The sequence below is a fragment of the Capsicum annuum genome, chromosome 1 (genome assembly GCF_002878395.1).
Source record: "Capsicum annuum cultivar UCD-10X-F1 chromosome 1, UCD10Xv1.1, whole genome shotgun sequence".
NCBI classification, from domain to species: domain Eukaryota; kingdom Viridiplantae; phylum Streptophyta; class Magnoliopsida; order Solanales; family Solanaceae; genus Capsicum; species Capsicum annuum.
In genome coordinates, this window is record NC_061111.1 from 147,753,393 (window position 1) to 147,768,780 (window position 15,388).

Sequence of the window (15,388 nt, forward strand, 5' to 3'; positions counted from 1 at the left end):
CTACCACGCATAGTGTACTGGACAACTATGCCCAATCTTATAGATATTTGTCAAAGGGTCCCATCTGTTGCTCAGTCTCAGTGTACCATAGTACTCACCCCCCACTATCAGACCTCACTATCTTAATGACCTTTTCTAGTTTTTTCTCTACTTCAGTTTTAAACACTTTGAACATTTCAAGAGAATTTGATTTTTCTTTAATAAGAAAAACATAACCATACCGAGAAAAGTCATCAATAAAGGTGATAAAATAACTTGAACCACATATTGTAGTAGAATACAAATCACTTATGTCTGTGTAAATAATTTCCAACAAACCAGAACTACGAGTAGCGTTCTTTTTTCTAGTTTTAGTCAACTTTCCTCTAATGCAATCAATACAAGTTCCTATGTCCCCAAAATCAAGAGAAGGTAAAATATTAGACTTAACCAATCTATCAACTCTATCTTTAGAGATATGACATAAACGCCTATGCCACTACATGCCTGATTTTTCATTTAAAATTGGTCGTTTAGACCCAACAATTTCAAAATTAAAAGAGTTATATTCAAAATCAGAAGTCAAGAAAATTTTAAACAAACCATTAGATAGGATTCCATAACCAACAACTCGAGAGTTCAAAAGCAAATTAATTTTTCCATTAAGAAAATTAAAACCTTAACCAAATCTGTCTAAAACTGGAATAGAAATAAAATTTCGTCTAAAAGACGGTACATAAAGAGTGTTTTCAAGAACAAGCTTATAGCCAATTTCTAAGTTTACAACTACAGTTCCTATGAACTTTACTTCAATTTGGACATTTGTAGCGACTCTAATTCTTGACTCCGTTTCATTTGGCTTTCTTTTGTTTTTGAACCCCTGCAAGAAATGACAACATGAGCAGTAGCTCCACTATCAAACCACTAAAAATTAATAGGGATATCTACAAAGTATGACTCAAAACAAACAAGAGTTAGGTGATTACCTTCTTTTGACTCCTTTTTTTATCCAAGAATAACATTTAGTGCAATCTCTCTGCTTGTGACCAGGTTTCTTACAAAAGAAGCAATTATTATTTTTCTTAAAAACCATGTTATTGGTCCCAGGATAATCAGTCTAAGCTTTACCATGCCTTTTGTTGTCCTAAACCTTCTTAAAAGTATGATTATTAGATCTTTCAAACTTCCTAGGTTCCTTGCTAGAGCTTGCTTTGGAATCATGAGAAGCTAACTGACAACCTCACTCTTCTCCTTTTTAATTTTTCCCTCTTCAACAATACATTTAGAGATAAGATCATTGATTGACCAAGATTCATCCCGAGTATTATAGGCAATTTTTATTTGGTTAAACTCAGCAGGCAAAGAGTTACGAGCAGAGTGAACAATGTAAGCATCACAAAGAGTTATTTCAAGAGTTTTTAATTTGGACTGAATGTGGACCATCTTAAGTATGTAACCTCTAACACCCTCAGTAAAGTTATACCTCATCTCTGTAAGTTTATTCATTAGATCTACAGTATCAGCCTTATTGGATATAAGATACCTTTCTTCCACTTGGACAATAAACTTTTTGGCATTGGTAGTTTCAGGCAAGCCACTTTTAAGGTGCTCAACAATTGACCTCTTAAAGTTAAGGATGCATAGCCTATTAGATCTCTCCCACTTAGAATAAAGTTCTTTTTCAGCAGCTGTACTAGAATCAGTAATAGGTGGAGGCTCATCCTCATGCAAGGCTTGATCTATGTCAGCCATGCCCAAAATAAATTCAAGATCTTCTTTCCATCGCTTAAAGTTTAAGCCCAACAGAACCACAACTTCATCGTTGTTATTGTTCAAATAAATGGTAAATATTCACAACATACATGAATGAATTTATCAAAATAGCAAGGCATAAGAATAATAATCTTATCACAACGATGAGTCCCGCAGCATCAACAAGTAGTCCTTCTTTGGGCAGGGCAAGAAAATATTTTCAATATTAGAAACCTATCCCCTTTGGGCAGATAAATTTAATAAAATTAAAATATTTTCACATAATGGGGCTCATTACAATACTAATTTAGAACACACAATAAATCTCCTTTGGTCAGATCATTGTATGTTCTAACTTAGTGATGTCCCTCAAAATGGATTAAACAAGTCTCATAAAGCAAAGCAAATAGGTTACTTTGGTGTACACTAATTACCCTAATTTACAAAAAAAATTCAATCTCAGAAATTCAACAGACCATTGCTTAATTTTCTCATGTGACACAACACGAAACCATATAATTAAAAATAATATAAATAAAATTAACACTTTATCACCAAGAAACACAACGGAAAAGAAAATTAAATTTGTGATAATATTAAATAAATTTCAAAACTCAAATCATGTTGAGGTTCTCAAAAAATACATCATAGTATTCAGTCATAGGGTTCAAGATCTATGTGAAAAGCTCTTGATACCAAGTGTTGAAATTAATAGAGAAATACACCACAGATTCACATAAACCAAGAACACCTATAAGTAATGAAATATGAGGGAAGAAAGGTGCTTACCTTTGTCCTTCATTGATTACACGTAACCAAAGATGAACTAGGTTGAGTCTTCCTCTCCTTTGCTTATGACAGCTGGCAGCTTATGGAAATGCGTTTTATGTTAAAATCAGGAGAGAGGACCTAGACTTAAATTTATAGGCTTAAAATCCTTAACCTAGTGCACCCTCCATTATGGGCTCACAGGTCTACTACAGGCCTATACTATTGCCAGTCCACACCAATAACATGAAATGGATAGAAGCCCATATGGAATCCGCATGAATACATGGCCTATATCTTGTCCACCAACTAATAACATCAACCCATTTTATTTTAATGTAATAAAAATTTAATGTTAAGTCCACATAAAAGAAATAATTCTAACAGGTGTGGCACAGGATCTAAGGTAAATCAGACAAAATGAGTTTAGAAATCTAGTTAGTGCAGAAGATTCTAGGATCAATGTCAATCGTTACTCAATAGCACTAATGTGCAATTAATAAATTTTACGAGGACATGATTTGCAGATCCGATCTCTTAATATTTGTTATGATTTGGACAGATTAAGCAAACCACAAGCAAAAGGAAAAACAAGAAAACAAAGATTTACGTGGAAACCCTTGCGGGAAAAATCACGGATAGAGGCAGAGGAACTCACTATAATGAGGAGAGAGAGTACAACGTGGAGACAAATTTTCTCAATGATGTATTTTTCTAAAAATCCAAAATAACCCACCAAATGCACTTATATAATACATACATACAAATAAGCCTAGGCCCAAAAACATAAAAGTCCATACCTGGTGAGCTCCGGGATCGGGCCTATTGGCCCAATCCCTACGCTACCAGCTCAAAGCCCATTGAGAATCACAAATATGAGTCGCACCACAAAATTTTCTGGGCCGAATTAATAAAATTCGAGTCACAACTCTAACAATATTAGTTATAAATAGAGCATAATTAATCTCCTTGTTGAAAGGATCAAAATTCATTCACAAGCATTATAATAAAATTTCGATACTCATGGTTATTAAGGTTTAACAATATGAAAGTGTTCATATTAGACATTGTCAGTCAAACACATTGAATCTCAGGATAATATCATTTCTTATCTTAATTTGTATTGTTCAATTACTTATTTCTTGTCTAATCTTTGCAAGTTATTTTGACATAATCCATTATTTGATTAATTTAATCTGTGTCCTTATAGAACGTATATAAATTTCACTCTACTATTTTATAGATAAATAGTATTTTGATTTTTTATTGAAAAAATTGTGATAGCTAAAGTGTTGGTGGTTTGATAAGTAATTCATTTGAGATGAAACAAGAATCGAAGAATATAAAAGTATTGTAAGATTTATTAATTATAACTAGAAATTACTCCTTCCGTCCCAAGTGGTCTTTAATGACTTCACACACCTCTTAAAAAAATTAATTAGGAATATATATGGTGCTTTGTAACTCTAAATTTTACTGTTTTTTAATTTATGATGTTATTTAATATTAAGAATAGAAAGAGAATTCCTTCTACTAGAGTAAAACTCATATAGGTAAGTTCTCCACTAGTAGGGTTTATGCTATTTTTGTGGAAACTCTTAATCCAATCCTTTCAATTTCGCCTGAATTTAAAAAATACCAGCTCCTAACAAAGTCAAATCCTTCATTTGGCTACTAAATCATGATAGACCCCCTACTAGATGTTACATTTACTGATTAGGTATAATCATAACACCTAGTTGTTAATTTTGTGACCACCCAAGAGAAGACATTGACCATGTCTTCTTCAAATGCCCAAATATAATCATCCTTTGGACTAACATCCTCAATAAAAGTACTCTAATTCACTCCATCACTCTGAGCCATCTTAATGCCACTGACTGGCTCAAGATCTTGCATTTCCTTAAAGGTAAGACCTACAGTGCTTACACCTACTGGGACAACATTATCTCACAAGGCTTGTGCTGCATGTAACTTAGAAGGAATGACAATCTCTTCACTAACAAGAAATATATTATAGACTGAAAACGTGTACTGAACCTTTCCATTGAATTTACTCTTTTATCCATAATGGCCTGGCAAAATAAAGATTCACAGCACCACCCTTGTGAAATAGGAGCCACCACCAAGGAATTCCTACATACTCAACATTGATGGTGTTGTCCAGTCGAGGTAGAACCTGGAGGTTTAGGGGGCATGATTAGAAACTATCAAGGAGAATGTATCATTGGTTTCATAGACAATGCTCCCTATGTAACCCCCTTCATGATGAAATCAAAGCTCTCCTTAAAGGCCTTACAATAGCCAAAAGTCATAATCTCACCCCTCTCCAAATCAACACTGACTCAATAGAACTAGTGAATATAATTGAATATGACATATACTCTACACTAACCTTCTGTTGGAGTACAGACAATTAATTCAGGAGATGAAAGTAACCAAGGTGACACACATCTTTAGAGAGCAGAATCAGGTAGTGGACAAATTAGCAAAGGAAGAAAGAAAAGACTCTTGTCATCATGAAGCACCACAAAGTTTGATAGTTCCACTATTGTGTGTGACTGCAGTTGTAGAAGCAGACAAACGAGAAACTATTTTTATTAGGCAAAGTAAGCTTCTTAATATTTGCTGCCCAAATTGATAATCCCCATCCCATACTAGAATGGAGCACATGCTCCATGAACACTTAACTTGCTAGTTTTTGTTTTAATATTAACTATCTTTATTATCAAAAAAATAAAATACTTCCTCTGTTTATTTATAAGTACTCATTTTGAGTTGCAATTTTTTTCCTAAGTAAGTTTATGTTTAGGTATTCAAAAATACTTTGACCATAATCTTTCTAATATGCCCTTGAGTTCAAATATATTAATTGATGACAATTTAAAAAGGGATAAAATTTAATTAGGATTAAGTTGGTAAAATTATCTTTAATTTTCTAGGAGTAACTAATTATTATCAGTGTGTATCTAAATAAAAAATATCACTTATTTAAAAATTATTTTTTTCCTAATTTTATAAAGGCCTTTTATAAATTATATAAATAATTTAAAATGATTATTTTTAATATAGTGACAACTAAAACAGAAGAAAGGGAGCTGAATGCTTAACATGAGAATAGCTATACAAGTAATGCACTAATACTTATAACCATAGATTAGTTAAAGCTCATCCTTAATTGGAAAACAAAAATTACGTAACTGTTATAAACTAATAAAGAATAAAGAAGAAGAGTAGAGAGAATAGAGAGAGTAATTTTTATTTCTCTTGAGGAGTGAGAGATTATTAGATTGAGAATATAATGAACAAAATTCTTCTATTTATAGGAAAAATTACTCTTAGTTTCTGACTAAAAGATAGATACTTTAAATCCTGATAGATATCAACTAGATCTTGATAGATCTTATCTATATTCTTGATAGATATTCACTAAATACATTTATAACACCCCCCTTGAATGTCTAACTGATAGATAATGTGGATCGTTAAAACCTTACTAGAAAAAACTCAATGGAAAAAAAATCTAGTGAAGGAAAGAGAGTACACATCTCAAACAATACGCATATAGGCTGCCTCATTAAAACCCTTACAAGGAAAACCCAGCGAGACAAAACCTTGTAAGAAAAAAAGAGTATAACACATATTAACTCCCCTTAATGAGAACATCCTTGAACCTTTGCATCCCGATCTTGTGCACCATCTTCTTGAAAGTTGCAATTTAGGGAGACTTGGTGAATAAATCAGTCACATTGTCACTTGAACGAATCTGTTGCACATTAATATTACCATTCTTTTGTAGCTCATGTATGTAGAAAAACTTTGATGAAGTGTGCTTCGTTCTATCTCCTTTTATTAATCCTCCACTAAGATGTGCTATGTATGCTATATTATCTCTATATAAACTTGTGGGTACATTGTCATATTTCAAACCACATTTTTCTCGAATAAGATGTATCATGAACCTCAACCACTCACATTCCCGGTTTGCTTCATGAATATCTATAATCTCATCATCATTCAATGAAGTGTCTATGATAGACTACTTTGTATATCTCCAAGATATGACAGTACCACCACATATGAACACATAGACTATTTGAGACCGAGCTTTATATAGGTCAGATAAGTATCCAACATCAGCATGACCAATAAGATTGGGACTACAATCTTTAGAAAATAAGATCATGCTTTTGATCCCATTTTGATGTCTCCTAGAAGGAGTAGAACTATACCTTGCTAACAAATTAATCGAAAAGGCTATAGGCCTGGTAGTATTTGCAAGATACATGAATGCACCAATTGAACTAAGATATGGTACTTCATATTTCTCATTTAAGCAAATAATCTATTGTTTTTGAGCACTCTCCAAGAGTTTCAATAATTTTCAAGCTATAAGCTTATACAAATATAAGGATGCTAAGTAAGTTTCCCAAAAACTTTTATATGCTTCAAACATTTTAAATCCTTAGAAAGTTTCACATAAATTTTGTCAAGTGACAATATTCAACATTTCATGTGTGACATCTTCAAGTGTCTGGACTGCAAATCAAATAAGCTTTACACTTACCAAGATGCACCCTTTCATGTCACTTGATAAATGTTTCTATGTCAGCATGCTTAAATAAACGTAGAATTCAAATCCTCGTAATCTTTTACAATATTGCGCTAATATTGTATCAAAGATATCATTGATGATATATCATTTCGTATCGGTTCATAGTATGCTATAACATTTTGAGATTTTATCACTTCATTATTTTCAGGTACCTGAACCTCTCATAAGGTTTCATGAAGTGTTATGTCGTAGGCTCTTCAAGAGCACAATGCCTTCTTATTATGATTATTTTCTCCTTATCCTTTTCAATGATCATTTTATTTGGAACCGATTGGTCTATCATGCTTCACGCATGCATAGATATTGTCCTTTAAGGACACAAAATAGGAGCACTTGCAGCTTAATATGAGATGCTTTCGGCATTTGACTTGAATTATCTTTTGAATGAGGATATGATGATAATACCTAACATATTTCATAGCCGCTTATAATCTCCCTCTTATGTTAGGAAAACTAACATACATCATTCATTTTTTTTTTGAGAAATCTATCTTTGTGTATCATAGTATATTTATTAATTGTATACCGCACATCAAAACTATTGATGGAATAGTCGATTCTTGACCTTAAACCAATTGAGAGGAAAGAAATAATCATAATTTATTGGTCTAATACATACAAGTGTTATTGTATGCAATATATCATATTTCAGACCAACACATAACGTTTTGTTCTCATTAGCAATGATTTAGTTATTTGTTGAAGGCATTCAATGTCAAACCATCATCATCAAGATGAATTGTCTTGATTGCACAATCTGAAAATTATGCTTTTAACTCAATTTTATTGAGCAAGCAACTTTATGAATGCCAAACTGCAGGTTCACAATAAACGTACAAGTGATCATCTTATATCGATGCATCTTTTCAAGATATCACATGATAGGTGACTGGATACTTATTCACCTTTTATACTTTTCAGATTTTAAGGAATCCAATCTCAATATTAGTTGGTCCAACCAACTTATCATAAGAACAAACAACATTAAAAGTAATGAAGAATTTTTTAATTCTTCAATATATGCTCAATATGCACATATTTGAGAGGTCGCAATCATTCATGCTAATTTATGAACTTTTATTATTAGCAAACTCCAAGTTTACCATGACATGTACTTTTTACTTTAGTAAATTTTAGATTTACTATTGCATGAATAAAGTTTAGATTTACTACTTTAGAAGTAGATTTCAAAATAACTCTTTACTACTTCAGAAGTAGATTTCAAAATAACTCTTTACTACTTTAGAAGTAGATTTCAAACGAACTCTTCTCAGTTATTTTGCCTCATTCGGAGGTGAGTTGTGATACCATCACAATCAAGTGCACATTTGTATTGAAACAATTAAAATCTTCATTCCCCAGGAATGAAATATAATCGTGCCCTAAGTCTATCAAATTTTGATAGTTTAAACCTGTTTCATGATATTGCTACTTCAGGAACAAATCGAGGCATACATATCTTTCAAAGTATATCATACATTGCTACCACATTTACTTCAAAAATGAACAAATTGTCATATGAGGAAACTGTCATCTTTCAGACCTATCATATATTGCTACCACATTCACTTCATGGAATGGAGTATATTCAATAGACAAGTTTCACGCCTTTTCATCAAAAACACATTATTTTACTATAACCATCATTATATCATCAATATAGTGCATTGAGATTCAAACTCAACGTTGTATCCATATAAAGACGTCTTAGACATAAATCGATGAGACTTGAACTCAACATCTTCATCATGGTGCATCGAAAGTCTAACCCGATATCTTACCCTTTTTAGTGCGATGAGATTTGAAACCACCGTCAATGACATAATATGTCAAATTGTAAAATAAGATTCATCAAGGAACCTTTAAGATACTACATATTGGCTTTAAGCAAACAATACATAAAATTTGTAAATAAATAAATAAGCATCTTTAAAGCCAATATATAAAGGAAATCATGACTTTTGATATCTATGTCGCGTACTTAATCAATTCTTTGATTATACCTGACTTTAATTTCATGGCAGTGTAAAATGATACAAACGCTTTCTCTTGGTTTCTGGTTTATTAGCAAAAGACTAGTAGCTTATCTAGTCAGCAAGTTAGAGTATCATACTAACAACATGTTATAAACTAATAAACAATAAAAAAAAAAATAGAAAGAGTAATTCTTATTTTTCTTGAAAAGAGATTATTAAATTGAGTATATAATGAATAAAATTTTTTTATTTATAAAAAAAATATTCTACTTTCTAACTAAACAACTTTCTAACTAAAATAGAACTAAACACATTTATACCATTAACAATATTGACATTGATTGATAACCAGCTAGCAATAACAACATTGAATAATCGAAAAGGAAATGTTAACAAACAAAACTGTCGGTGTGTCTTTCTCTCTGTACTCTATTCCCTGTTGAGTTAAGCTAAAGAATCGGCACAACAACCCCCCACCTCACCCCCACCCCCACTCCCACGCCCACTCACACTCACACACACACACTGCAAAGGGAGACTCACAGTAAGTGTGAGATCGGAAATTTTGCCCTTACAAGAAAGTTCTACCATTTACATCTGTTCAAGTTGTAAGTAGTAAATCTTGATTTTCTTCTTCTTCTTCTTTATTGATCTGATTTGATTTGATTTAAGTGTTGAATAAATGAGCTTTTAATCTAATACCCATTTGGGAAAGTAGTTAGTTTTTTCTGTATATTGAGCTAATTGTTTGATTCAATGATGGTTCAAGATCATTCATCTCCTAAAACCTCAAAAACCCTTTATCTGAAACACAAAGTTACACATTATTCTGACACTAAGAATCTTGATTTTTCCACATGGGTATCTGAGAACTCTGGTAAACTACTTGTTGCTTCTCTATTGACAATTAGTGTGGCAGCCCTCTTCTACTTTCGTACCGCTAGTGTACCCACCTCAACACTATGCTTCCAAAATTCCCACCAAAGTCGGCCTCAGGAACCAAAGTTACCAAAACTTGATCTTGATTCAGTACAGCCTATTTTAGATAAGTCCTCTCCGTTTTCATCGTTTCATTCGGAGCAATGGATTGTTGTTTCTGTATCAGATTACCCCTCTAGTTCACTCCAAAGTCTTGTTAGGTTAAAGGGTTGGCAAGTTCTTGCAATAGGCAATTCAAGAACCCCGAAAGATTGGAACTTAAAAGGTGCTATATATCTTTCTTTGGAACAACAAGCGAGTTTGGGGTTTAGGGTGGTGGATTTCCTTCCTTACGATTCTTATGTGAGGAAGAGTGTTGGGTATCTTTTTGCTATTCAACATGGTGCACAGAGAATATTTGATGCTGATGATCGCGGGGAAGTGATCGGTGGGGATCTTGGGAAACATTTTGATTTGGAGTTGGATGGTGCCACTGCTAAGAAGCAGAAGATTTTGCAGTATAGCCTTGAGATTGAGAATAAGACTGTTGTCAATCCTTATATACATTTTGGCCAAAGGTCAGTTTGGCCCAGAGGATTGCCACTGGAAAGTGTTGGTTTTGTAAATCATGAAGAATTCTATACTGAAGTGTCTGGAGGACGACAGTACATACAGCAGGGAATATCAAATGGGCTACCTGATGTTGATTCAGTTTTTTATTCGACAAGGAAGGTTGGATCAGAAGCACTTGATATTGTATTTGATGAACATGCCCCCAAAGTGGCATTGCCTCAAAGTCTAATGGTGCCAATCAATTCATTCAACACGTTGTTTCACTATAATGCATTTTGGTCATTGATGCTTCCAGTGTCAGTCAGCACTATGGCTTCTGATGTCTTAAGAGGTTACTGGGCACAAAGGTTGTTATGGGAGATCGATGGCTTTGTTGTGGTGTATCCTCCTACAATACATAGAGATGACAAAGTTGAAGCATACCCATTTTCAGACGAGAAAGATTTGCATGTAAATGTGGGTCGCTTGATCAAATTTTTGGTTTCTTGGAGATCTGAGAAGCAAAGATTGTTTGAGAAAATCTTAAAATTGAGCCATTCAATGGCATTAGAGGGGTTTTGGAGTGAGAATGATGTCAAATTTACAGCTGCATGGTTGCAAGACTTGGCTGCTGTAGGGTATCAACAGCCTAGACTGATGAAAGTACAATTGGATCTCCAAAAGACAACTGTTCAACGTGGAGAAAAAAAGGAATTTGTCCCCCGAAAACTACCTTCTGTACATCTTGGGGTTGAGGAATCAGGTACAGTGAATTATGAAATCGGGAACTTGATAAGGTGGAGGAAGAATTTTGGCAATGTTGTGCTAATTATGTTTGTTACTGGGCCCGTGCAACAAACTGCATTAGAATGGAGATTGTTATATGGCAGGATCTTCAAAACTGTGGTTATTCTGTCAACACAAGCTGATGCAGATCTTGCCGTTGAGCAAGGACAATTGGATCAAGTATACAAGTAAGTGTACATTATAATTCTTTTCTTCATACAGTGAGTGTACTTATGCCTTACGTAGTAATTAGTATCTACTTATACCCTGTTAAAATAAGGACAATTGGATCAAGTATACAAGTAAGTAGGCATTATCATTCTTTTCTTCATACAGTGAGTGTACTTACACCTTAAGTAGTAATTAGTATCTACTTATACCTTGTTAAAATTTAAGTAGTAGTTAGTATTGTCTTCTCAAGATTATTGGAAACAAAAAGTATACTTCCCATCATTTTGCGTCACATTTTCTATGTCCAGATAGTTCTCTGATGCATACATTTTGACATCTAAAGCATACACCTTCCCAGGAAAAAAATGGTTTTCTTTCTCTTTTGGTTTGTCCAAATATACTTGTCATGTTTCCTTAAATTGAAAAGAGTTTATCCCTCCGGATATTGAACTAATCAATCCGTCTTAACCATCTGTCCAATGTGATCATTTCTAATCTTTTCTAATTCTATATAACCATAGATCCAGTCTAACGTTTGTATTTTATGACACTTATGGGCCTCTAAGGCCGAGTTTCCACGTAACAATTACCCGTCTCACAACTGTTCAATATAACTTATCTTTCACTTTGTTAGGCATCTTCACATCTCATATCACTCCCGTAGCACTTCTCCATTTCAACCACATTTTATGGGATATATCTGCATGCCATGCCACTGTCTTTGTCGATTGTGCCTAGATATTTGATTTGTCTACGTTGGCATTAAAAGCCAATCTAATCTACTTGACTGTCATTCGTCTTATGGGAACTATCCTTGTAGTGCAACTATTCTGCCTTACTTCGCCTAATGTAATAACTCTTTACTTTCTAGGATACATCTTCATACTTCCAACTTTTCATTGACGTCTTTGTTAGTATTGTCAACTAATATCATCTGCAAATAACTTGTGAATCCTCGTTTTGTATACTATTGGTTAGTTCATCCATAACTAGGGTAAACAAGTAGAGGTTCTAGGTAGATCCTTGATGTAAACATAGGTAATTGGGAAATTTTTCGGTATTACTCCGTTGTACATATCATTTGTGGCATTTATATATTTGACATGGATTTCTTTCTTCTAAAGCTCTCTCCCTCAGAAGATTTTTCTTGTCGCTCTATAATATGTTTTCTCTAGGTAATTGAGTATCTTGTGGGAATTCTTCTTCCTCTTCCTATAATTTCTGTCAATCTTCTTAGAAAATTACAGCTTTATCATACATCTACCTACTGAGCATGAATCCAAATTGGTTCCCAGTCAGCTCTTAATTCCTTAATTCCTAACTCTCCAAAGAGTCATTCCTCATTTCAAACTCTTCCCTCAATCAGAACTCTCATTGCTTAGAGTTCTTTTTCAAGTGAGACTTCTTCAATTCCAACTCTTTCCTCTTTAGTGTTGTAGTCAAACTCCAACTCTTCAAATCAGTTTATTTCCTTGAGTTTATCTGAATTAACCACCCATCTGGTCCTTGATTCTTGCATGCTTGTCTTTAATCATCGATGATTTTGCTACAAGTTCATCTAAATGAGACAATGAGACTGTGTGTCTGTGGACCAGCTTGACTGACATTTTTCATATCACGTTGTCAATTTGTCAATCATCAAAACTACATAGTACCCAACAGAGTGAGGCAGAGAGAAGAAGTAAACTGTTGGTAGCATGTTGAAATGACAGGTCTCAAGTTATAGAAATTTTTTGAAAGACTTAAAAAGGCAGTAAATGACCGTACTGGGAAAAAAAGCTCGAAGAGATGTAAGACAAATAGGTTTGTGCTGCCATAACTTTAGTGAGATTAACAGAAATTTGATGGGTATGAAATTTAAATGGACCGGAGAAAGGTGGAATTGGCATCATGTTGTAGAAATACAGAAGACATGTTGATTATGGAGTATTGCTACAGGTATATATATAGTCTGCAGCTGGATACCCGAAGCTAAGGAATACCTACCAGGCAATTAAAACTTTACTCCACAACTCGAGATGTGTGGTAATATTTGTACAATAATTCCTAATTCATAAAGATTAAGCTCATCTCATGCCACACGAGCACTGACAATCAGATTTGATAATGTGTTACACTTGATTCATCACATACATATTAATAGCAAATGGAACTATGGATTTTGTTTTGTTTTATCACCAATAGGGGACCAGTCTCTAACTGTATTTTGCTTCCTCGAGGCTTGTGTGCTGTATGTAGATTGTTTTATCTTAGAACTATTATAGAAGTACCAGAATGTGGGGGCAAAATATTGAATTTTTGAGTAGCAATGCGCTGAAAGTGGGAAATAAAGTTACAAAGGTTTGCACATTTATCAAAAAGAGGCTGGGATGGGGAGCCCAGGGGCTATATAAGCTGGCTAACAGTTATGGGTAGTATTCCTTGATGAAGAAACTGTTAAATCCTATTTGTAGGAATATTGTGAAACAGTCGCATGAAACTGGTCACATCCTGCAAATATTCTACTATCAATACATTCCTTTTTTTGATGATGGGTTCATTTTGACTTGTGCATTTCTTTCTATTATGTGACCATGTTCTGTAATTCATAATAAGGCGTGTTTAATACAATTATTACTCTGAACTTGTTTGTTGCTTTGTAAAAGTTGATTGGTTCTATGTCGAAGGAGTCGGTTTGTACGTTTGTTGATGACAATCAAATCATCTCTTAGGTATCTTCCAAGAATATTCGAAAGATTCAATAGCACAGAAGGATTTCTCTTCCTACAAGACAATACAATTTTGAACTACTGGAACCTTTTGCAAGCCGACAAATCTAAGTTGTGGATCGCCAATAAGGTAATATGATCTTAACATCAAGAAATTCAATTATCTAAAAGGCAAAATATTCATCCCACAATCAATTGGATCAGGTGCCTACATCTCGAAACATGATCAACGGGAAGGACTCTTCATGGTTCGTAAAGCAAGCAGAATTGGTGAAGAAAGTGGTAAGCACAATGCCGGTTCACCTCCAAGTCAACTATAAGGAGAGTGGCCCAACTGACCAGAGCATCGCCTTGTGCGGCTCTGAGGTGTTCTACGTTCCTCGACGTTTCGTACAGGACTTCGTTGACCTTGTAGACTTAGTTGGTGATCTTGATATACACCAGAAGATTGCTGTACCCATGTTCTTCATGGCCATGGATTTACCTCAGAATTTTGATACGTTGCTGAATAAAATGGTTTATAAGACAGGAGCATCTTCTACCAATTTGTTGAAACTGTATTCTGCTCAAGTACCAGCTGTGCACCCGTTCGTTGTTTCCACTGAATCTAAATTTATAAAGTTGATAAGGCTCATGGCAGCAGGTGATCCTTTGCTGATGGAATTGGTTTAGGATCTCATGTTATTGTGAAAATATTAGAAGTTGTAGGAGACAACATCATGTACAATAGAGTTACTCTTCCAACTTCTCATTCCCAAGTGGAGGAAAAAGAAAAAAGTTGGATATATAGTGAAATCTTGTAGTTCTCTTTTGTCTTTCAGCTATGGCTTTTGAGCAATCTCTAGCAGTCTTTCAAGTGTGTATTCTTATAATCAACTACTGATTCCTCTGTTATCCACCTGACAGACATACAATTGATGTACAACCATAGTTGATTAATTTTTTATTCTTCTAAATCTTCTGTGGATTGTGAGTATTTGTTGATATTAAAATATCAGGGTTTTTAAGAGGAGATTGAATCACAAACTGATATTGCAGTGATGTTCCATTGCAGAACCTTGCAGAAAGTTATTAACAAGAACACTGGAGTTTCTATGCTTGCAATCACTGTGTGGCATGATTGTAGGACAATGATAAGTTAATGGATTTGTAGTAGGAACTCT

General features: G+C 34.0%; 1 protein-coding gene across 1 annotated transcript; it reads left to right on the forward strand.

Annotated features, from left to right (window-relative positions):
- The first annotated feature begins 9,429 nt into the window (after positions 1-9,429).
- On the forward strand, positions 9,430-15,181 carry LOC107839593 (probable glycosyltransferase STELLO1). The gene is made up of 3 exons (XM_016683142.2): positions 9,430-11,534; positions 14,229-14,355; positions 14,430-15,181. Exons 1-3 carry the CDS (start codon positions 9,847-9,849, stop codon positions 14,895-14,897), a joined length of 2,283 nt encoding a protein of 760 aa, XP_016538628.1. The 5' UTR covers positions 9,430-9,846; the 3' UTR covers positions 14,898-15,181.
- Positions 15,182-15,388: the final 207 nt, after the last annotated feature.

What these genes read in the sequence shown, in the direction of transcription:
- LOC107839593 (XM_016683142.2), top strand. Translation starts at nt 9,847, where the DNA reads ATGATGGTTCAAGATCATTCATCTCCTAAAACCTCAAAAACCCTTTAT. An exon ending in CAATTGGATCAAGTATACAA is followed by an intron (nt 11,535 to 14,228) that starts GTAAGTGTACAT and finishes ATCATCTCTTAG; the next exon opens with GTATCTTCCAAGAATATTCG. An exon ending in AGTTGTGGATCGCCAATAAG is followed by an intron (nt 14,356 to 14,429) that starts GTAATATGATCT and finishes CAATTGGATCAG; the next exon opens with GTGCCTACATCTCGAAACAT.